Genomic DNA, 8,717 nt, shown 5'->3' with positions numbered 1-8,717 from the left:
CCTGCCCCACCCCCAGCTGAAGCAGCTCCTACATCTCTCTCTCTCTGTCTCTTGCTGGAACCCACATGGGGAACACATGACCCCCAACAGCCAGTCACCTTGCCTGCTGCTCCCAGTCCCAAGCATCCAGTCTGGGAGAGCAGAAAACCTGGACATTTGCTTTTATTTTTAAAAACCCATCTGGATGCAGCACAGAGGTCCAAAAAGAGGACATGTCTGGGAAAACCCAGATGTATGGTAACCCTAAAGTTCAAGGCATTTTTGGAATCATAGTTTTATAGAGCAGCAGTGGGGAATTGACCCTGTTTTTGCTGCCAACATCAGCATTTTTTTTGCCCTCTGGGTATGGATTTCAATGGCAAAAAAATGGGATGAAAGTTCCCCTTCTGACAGCAGCAAAGTCCACTGCTACTTTAGAGACTCCCAAACTGTGCTGTACTCTGACACTACCCCGCTTCTGCTTGCTGCTGTTCTTGAGCTCTACAAGCCAGAAGGTATGAGACAGATGGTGGAGAAAGGGTGAGAGGACTGCCCTGGGTGCATGCTGTTCCCTTGTCAGTGGGTATTTTAACAGTGAGGCATTGTCTGTGCTAAAAGAATACACTATTAGAGATCATGTTAACATAATTTGTTTGAAAAAAGAATCTGGGCAAGTATATCAAAAGCTGTTATGTTTTACTATAGCTTCACCTAGGAAACCAACTACCTGGCCTGGTTATCAAGTGACGATCATTCTCTTAGGCAGGTGTTAAACTTCAGCAAGTATTCCAGTTCCCTTAGTTGGGATTATTTTAGAAACATATAATCTCTGGACCATAAATAGTTTTGTTAAGTGAAGAAATAATTCTATTGATGAACAAAATGTTTTACAGACTCCAAAAAGATGACGTTAGTACTACAGGTTGGAATTTTTGGCCAGCATTTAAATTAACTGTTTTGTTCACATTGGGCTTTAGGCCATTTAAAAAGAAAATCTGGACAGTTCTAGTAGACAACATATTTGTTCCTTTTATTGGTCTGAATGGTGATGCTTCCATATTTGTCAGCCCCTGATCTTTCTTACAATTTATACTTAGTATTTGTTTTTATAAATTATCGTTAGTATTTAGGACTTAAAATTACCTAAAAAGGATGGCAACAAAAAAATAAGGCTCATCAGAAAAGAAGAGCCCAGTTTATATAAAGTTACCTGTTCAAAATCCTTCTGTCTCTAAAGGGCGACGAATAACAGCCTCTAAATCAGCTGGGTTAGTACCCACAAAAAGCGCAATTCAGCCTATAGTAGTAGAAAGAGGCTGGACTGAAAAAAACCAAGAAGAGATGAAACTCCTGGAAAATATTCAACATACAGAGGTAATATAAAACACAGTTTATATGAACATTTCAAGATTAAAAACAGCAGTTCATGTTCAGAATTTTATCACAAGGTAACTGGGTTTTTGGTTGTAGCTGTGTGTATGGGGGGGAGTGTATATATGTATGTATGTATGAGTGTGTGTGAGTGTATATACCAAAATTTTAAAAAAAATTTACACACACCTATCTTTTTGAATGGATGGAGCCAAAGAATTATTGACCCTAATGAAGAAGGTAAAAAGGGCCTTGTAGATACATGCATGAGCAATTAGATATATAACAGTAAAATGGACCCTAGGGTTTCAATACTAATCGCTTCTAAGGGTATGTCTCAATATGTAAAAGAATAAAGGATCAAATACTGATTGTAATAGAGGGATTGAGAATTTTAAAAAAAAGTAATTTCTAGTCAATGCAGATAACTTCCACTTTTTTGCTTGGGAAAATGCTTCTTAAAAGCTGTCATGGGCTTTGTAAGGTAACCTTAATATTATGTATTCTGTTGATGTGTTAAAGGTGTTGTAATCATAAGATAATGCACAATTCAATAAGTGTTTCAAGATCAAGTTGAATAAATTGTTGCACATAAGAACATACACTCTATATATGCAATAGGGGTGCTGTGAGATCTCTTGAAGGGTGTCCAAAGGTGAGAGAAATAAGCAGATAAGCATAAGCTCAGGCTCAGTCCTTGCCTGGACATTCCCTTTCCCCACTACCTAGCCCTTCTGCAAGGTACACTTATTATATATTTATATATGATAAATAAGTTAGTTTTTCAAAATGAGGTCCCACTCAATTCACAAAAGTTATGGAAGGGGGAGTACCTTAAGTCAAAAATGTTGAGAACCACTGGTCTACATAGTACAGATTGTACTGTCCTATATACTTGAACATGAGAAATAAGCCAGATTTGAACATGAGAACTAAGCCAATATTCAGTGAGCATTATGGCTCTGTGGAAGGATTGCTATTGTCCCCCAATATTAGATATGTGAAAAACTAATCACAAAATATACATACTTCCTAAAAGATAAACTATTCCAATTACCAATAAGTATTTTGGGGAACACACATTAGTCACAACCCACTTGCAGATCTGAAACACTGAATTAGGTAGCCATTTGGCAAGGATTTTTCTGGCTGATGCCTGTTATTGAACCAACTGCATGGCTGTGTCTTCTAATTTCCTATATTTAAAAGGCTCTGAAGGTATTGTATATTGTGTTGATTTCTCAGGCTCTGAAATGTTTTCATTATAGACACACTTCTCAGAAGTTCAAGCATTGCAGTTCAAAAGAAGTTCTCCATTTTCACCTAAACTGCCGTCAGGCAACCGCAGATGTCTGTACGATCAACCAGCTGCAAAAAGAGTATGGGCTTACTTGAATGGTTATAAACCCAAGCAAGGAGTTTATGCCTGGGGGAAAACAATTGCAGAGGTAAAGGTACAGGAGAAGGAATATGTATTTCAAAATTGCTGCCAAGTGCTTACAGAAAGTCTTCAAAAGACTCAGCCTATGGGGAAAACATGGAGTTTCAAGGATCAGTCTCTCTGCTTAAATAATTCTTTTGACTCCTCTAGTAGAATTGTGGGCAGAAAATCTGGCCTTAAGATTCATAGTTTATAGCTGTTTAGCATACTTATTATATACTTAATGTAGAAAAAGATAAAACATGCTTTTCACATTATAGCACACTTCAATTCATCTGATATTTTTAATATGTGTAACATGACATCACTCTAAACAAAAATTAATGTAGCAACCAAAAAAAACCCCATCCCTAAAATGGAAAAATCTGCAGAAACCCTCAATGATATGCAAAAAGATTTGATGTACTGTTCCCTTAAGGCAGCAACTTGTATTGTGCATTTGTCAGACTGCCAGGATATTTCTCAGCTTCCTTTCCATGTTTATATGGGCAAAATGTAATTATTATCAATATACATATACAGTGGGTGTGTCTACATATGATGCTACATCGCCGTAGCAACTTACTATGGTGACATAGCATTGGCAGGCAAAAACCATGACACCACAGCTACATTGCCATAGCAATGCACTTGCTTGATATAGCACATTATTACGGTGATGTAGCAGCTAAAAATACCCATGTGCCTTGTGGATGGTGCAGCATGGGCCTGTTACTGCGCCATAGAGGCTCCTGTAAATGTGCCCAGTGATTCAAAAATGTACTATATACAAACTATTATACTATATACACATCCTCTACTAAAATAGTATCCAGTGAACCCCCTCTCCCCTCATAGTCCAGATTCTTCAGAGGCTTCACATTTATTTTGGGTGGTGATATGCTTGTCTTTTAATTGGGAGTCCCCTATTTATTTCAGATGTCTGACGCAATAAAGGATTGGTGGTTTCTTAGAACTACCTTAAATAAAGGGCAATGGTTCTAACACTTCTCCCCAGTTTCAATGAGGTGTAATCCAATCCATAAAAACATATGTATTTATTTTCATTGTTTTAATAATAATAATCAGTGGGCACATCTACGCATGCATTTGATCCAAAATCAGTTTACTTGCAAGTAAACTTGTCTTCCAGTGTCAGCTCCATGGTCATGGGGCTGGTGCTGGGAGATCCTTATCTCCGAGCCCAAGCTCTGGGAGATAAGGATCTCCCACCACTGGCCCTGCTGTCGCAGAGCTGGCGCTGCCAGATAAAGATCTCCTAGTCCCCTGCTCTCCCCAATCATGATAGCAAAATGGGGGCTGGGAGATAAAGATCTCCCAGTCCCCACTCCCCAGTTGTGATCTCAGGGCAGGGAGGGGCTTGGAGCTCCCTGCTCTTGGGGCAGGGGCACATAGTCCCTACCTCGGCTCCAGTGATGGAGCCAACCCTGGCAGCAGGCAGCTTCTGTGGGGAGAGAGCAATCTCCTGCCCTGTGATGGCTGGTTGGCTGGGAGCAAATTTGCTCCTGGTCAGGCATCTACACAAGTGCTACTGTGCAATAAATCACTTGTAGATGCACATGCCTACTATGCAGTAAGCTATGCTAGTTTGTAGTAAAACATCTCTTGTAGATATGCCCAGTGAATATATATGCTCCACTCCCCTGACACGCATACAGATACTTTAAGGACTGTCTTTCTCTCTTTCTGAAATTTCTGAATTGCTCTCATGGGTATTTTGGGTATTGTGAGATGTCATAAACCAGAGGAACTATTCTTAAAACTGACTAAATAGGAAGCTAGAGCACTTTATAAATATAGACAGAGGGGAAGGCAACAGGTGGAAGCCAATATAATTACATTAAACAATCACATTCAGACAAATATATGCAATTTTGAAAGTTCATTTATTTTGGGGGAAGGAGGTTGGTTATTTTTATATGTCTTTCTCTGCAGTGATAACTAGAACAATATTTCCAGTGCTTTCAATAATTCTCTTTTCAAAGTTGTTTCTACCTCTGCTAACCCTACCTTGTATGGGCCAAATCCTAACATCCTTATTTGGGGACCAAAGTCTCATTACCATTTGTAAAGACATTAGCTTTTGGGGCCCAGAGGATATTCATCAACAGAAGGTACTGTAAATTTCTTTTATATAATGTTCATCCATGGTTTTTTAAATGTTACTATAAGTCTTGTGCTGCACAGAGGATGCACAGTTATCATCAGCAGCACTTTTCCATTTCAGCTGCTGGATAACTGCACCATGCGGTTGAATATGCAACAGCCTGCCAAGGCTTTGTATACCCCAGATGGTGAACTGCTCCAGTCATGGGATGAAATAGACAGAGACATGGTTCTGTGTGTGTCTGCCGGAAAACCTTTTATGACTAGAGAAGGTAATTTATTCAGCCTTATCCTTTTTCAAAAATCAAAACAGGTGCCAAGTTTTGCCAAATAACTAATGTGTGTGCAGCTGGAAAGAAGCTACATAGAAATATGATCTGACTGTACACAATGAATCAAACTCCCACTGACCTCAGAGGGCACATCTAGACGAGCCCAGCCATGCGGTATGTGGTGCCGCAAACACGGCGCCATGTACTGCACAGTCAGGTGTTGTGCACACTGCAAGTGCACGCTGCCTTTGCATGTGCTGCTCTGTTTTTTATCCCCCACACTTTTTTTGACCCCGGGATATCCGGGGATCAAAAAAACCTGCAGAAAAAAATCCCAGAGCATTGCATGCACAGGCAGTGCACACCGCTGAAAAGCAGAGCCAGGCCACCCAGAGCTGGATCACTGCTGCTGTAGCCATGGGAGACCTCCAGGATCCCAGATAAGGCTGCTAGGGCCAGCACTGTGCTGGCCCCAGCTTCCCATACTACCCCTGGGGTAATTTGCCACGTGCTAAAGCACACATGGCATGGACATTGCCTGGGGAACCAAATGTCTGTGCTTGTCTGGATGTGGCCAAGGAGACCAGGATTTCTCCTAATGATTTTAATAAAAAACTGTATAAATTAATCATTTGTCATTAAAACCAATCTTTTTAAATATACTGAGTCTCTTTTTACAGCTTTATTTTTACCTTATATTTGAATTTTGCCATTCAATCCTTTTACTTAATTTTTTTATTTTCCGTTTATGATAATTCTTGAAATTATTGTATGACAAAATCCCCAAATAGTAAATTAGCAACCTATGACCTTTTTCTATCAATCCAGCTGTTGGCTTAATCTCTAGTTGTTTAAATTATTGTCTCATTCTCACTTGGATTTACCATTAAGAGAAACAAACATTGCTGTTAGGGAAAGTAGTTTGCCCTTCCTTTTTCAGATATAGGCGGGTAATAATATCTGTGGACTAATTACCTGACTAATGTTAAGTAATTATTTACTATTCAAATAAGCCTATTGGACAAATAGCATTAGTTGATTAATAAGGTACTACTTAGTGTAAGGACTGCACATTCAAGCTCTACAGAATTAAAATCAGGTAGTCAATAGTAAGTAAAATATATATAGCAATAGCTTTCACAAATACCTGAACCTCTAACACCGAAACATCTTCTGTGCAGTTGAAATGCGGTAATCAGTGTTTATCTTCAGTATTATCCATCATATTCCAATAGACCATGTATTAGCATTGTTAAAAAAAGAAAGGGAAAAAATGGCATATTAAGTGGCCACATACCAAAACTACAAACCACATCTTACTTTCATTTATTCACTATTGAACATATTAAACTGGTAAAACTGATATAACTGGCATATTCTGATTTATGTATGTTCTTATGGGTTGGAACTATTATCTCCTAAACAGATTATTTTTTTTCAGCCATTTTTAATCTGGATTATACCATAAAGTGTTAGGAAAAATAAACTGCTTGGCATAACATTTTCAGCAGTATTGATTTAATGTGGTGACCAAAAAACCCCAAGTGAAGGCTATATTTTTGTTTTGGGACTTTAATTTTTTTGGTATTATTCATAACCGGGGAAACCAGCATGGTTTTAATACCCTACATGTACTTGGCTTTTTACTTTCTGCTCTCCTGTGACATGCAGGCTACTGAATGTAGGAAGGAAAGATTGTCCTCTTGAACTACTGTTATATAAAGGGATTTGGAATGTGGTAATTAAGAACCAAATTATATACTTGGATAGATTCAAAATTCATTTATATTAAATGCATTAAATTGTAACATTTTATTTTAAAAGTAGTTTATTCATAATAAAAGATTATGTCTTATTTTACATTTGAAATGAAAGAATAATTTAAAAGCAAATCCACAACACTAATCTTCCTGAACTGAGAAAGAACTGGTGTGTATGTTATAGATCACAATTTCTTCAATCCCTATTTTAAAACATTTATCCAACCTAAATTAAGTCCATCAATACTAGTCCCTAACTGCCACTGAACCATTGATGTGTCACTGAAATCATTGACATTCCTGGTACATTATGACTGGTGACATGGAAATTCATTGTGCAGGACATACTGCAATGGACATCAATCAGGCTGTATCCCTATGCTTTTTCTATTTCTCCATCTTAAAATATTTTAATCTCCTTCATGCCAAGGTAAATCAACTTAATATCCCAGTGATGCTTGAATTCTCAAACCTATATTATATCCTTTTACTTCCTCAAGCAGACAATAGGATGATCCACCAAATCTCTTTTGCAAAGTGGTAAAGGGAGTCACAGAAAATACCACAACCTTTTTTAGATCCCACCAAAGCTTTGTGGGATCAGAGCTCCATAAGATTTTGGACCAGCTAAACTTCTGAGTTTAATGTAGATTACAAAATTGCTTATTAAAATATAGTACTTCAAATATACCAGGAGCTGTTAAATCAGTATTGCATATCGTTTATAACACTTACTTCCTCCTGAGATTGGAAAATGATACCAATATTCTTATGTGAAGGACGAGCAGTTTGGAAGGGCAAGAGCTGCATTGACATGTCTCTGTTTCTAGAAATACATCTTCTTTTTTCATAGATCTCCATCATCATTGTGATTAGGCACCCTTTTTTTCCAAGCCCACACATATGTGAAAGGACACAGTTTAGAAATTCCACCAGATCAGCCATATGCAGTTTTGTAACTTCTACTTTGATTCTTTCCTGCCCATCCATGAGACCTCTAGGGTAGAACTGTGTTTCGCATCGAGCGTGACCAAAGTGTAGGTTGAGACTGGCTCTGAGTTACCTGACCAAAGTGTAGGAATTATTCTAATACTCCCTCTGGGAGCATCCACACATGCAGGCATGTTCACTTGCAGCAGCTGAAATAGCAGCGGCACAAATTTTGTGCTGGAGATTTGTGCCTCAGCACACATGCCTGAACATGCACTTTGGTGTAGGGCAAATTGTGCCACTTGGGGCAAACGGACCTTGCCAAGCTCCTCCCAGATCTTCAGCCGGGGGAGCTAGAGCCTATAAATAGACCAATATAAGAAGCTACCCTGGCCAGCAGTTCAGGGCAACTTGCCCTCAGGAGCTTCTGAGGCCCAGCCAGTTGGCATCTAGGGACACTAGCCTCTTGTGCCAGCTGCACTGCTGAAGCAGCCCTAACCTAGAGTGGCCCTTGCACCTTCTTCCCACTGCAGCAGTCAGGCAGTGGGGGCTGCTATCTGGCTATGACCTGCTGCTACCTGTGACAGCATGCGGCTCCATGGCTGCGTGCCTGCCAGACCCAGGCAGGGACCACACGGCCACCTGGGCAGTGGTACAGGCACTGCAGCAGAGCCATCTGCATCTCTGGGCTAGCTGCCAGTGGGCTGTGTCTGTACAGTTAGCCTTTGGACAGCACTGCTGTCATGTCTTCTGGTGTCCCCACTCTGCCATCTGGGCAGCTATAGTCCAGAAGATATGCTTCTTGCAGTGGCCCACTTTGAACTGTCAAAGTATGTCCTCCTGGCCCCAAATGGCCAG

The 8,717-nt window shown here is 39.7% G+C and overlaps 1 protein-coding gene across 1 annotated transcript in view; it reads left to right on the top strand.

The window, feature by feature from the left end:
- Nucleotides 1–8,717, top strand: part of DCDC5 (doublecortin domain containing 5) — a 122,200-nt gene that overhangs the window by 103,711 nt on the left and 9,772 nt on the right. The window contains exons 16-18 of the mRNA XM_019519508.1: nucleotides 1,217–1,353; nucleotides 2,619–2,798; nucleotides 5,019–5,169. Of these exons, the coding sequence (XP_019375053.1) occupies nucleotides 1,217–1,353; nucleotides 2,619–2,798; nucleotides 5,019–5,169 (468 nt within the window). The remainder of the gene's footprint in view (nucleotides 1–1,216; nucleotides 1,354–2,618; nucleotides 2,799–5,018; nucleotides 5,170–8,717) is intronic.

This window comes from Gavialis gangeticus, unplaced genomic scaffold (assembly GCF_001723915.1).
Source record: "Gavialis gangeticus isolate Ggan-Ray unplaced genomic scaffold, GavGan_comp1, whole genome shotgun sequence".
Lineage (NCBI taxonomy): Eukaryota > Metazoa > Chordata > Crocodylia > Gavialidae > Gavialis > Gavialis gangeticus.
The sequence above is the reverse complement of the archived record's forward strand: the minus strand, read 5'-3'. Positions and strand labels throughout refer to the sequence as shown.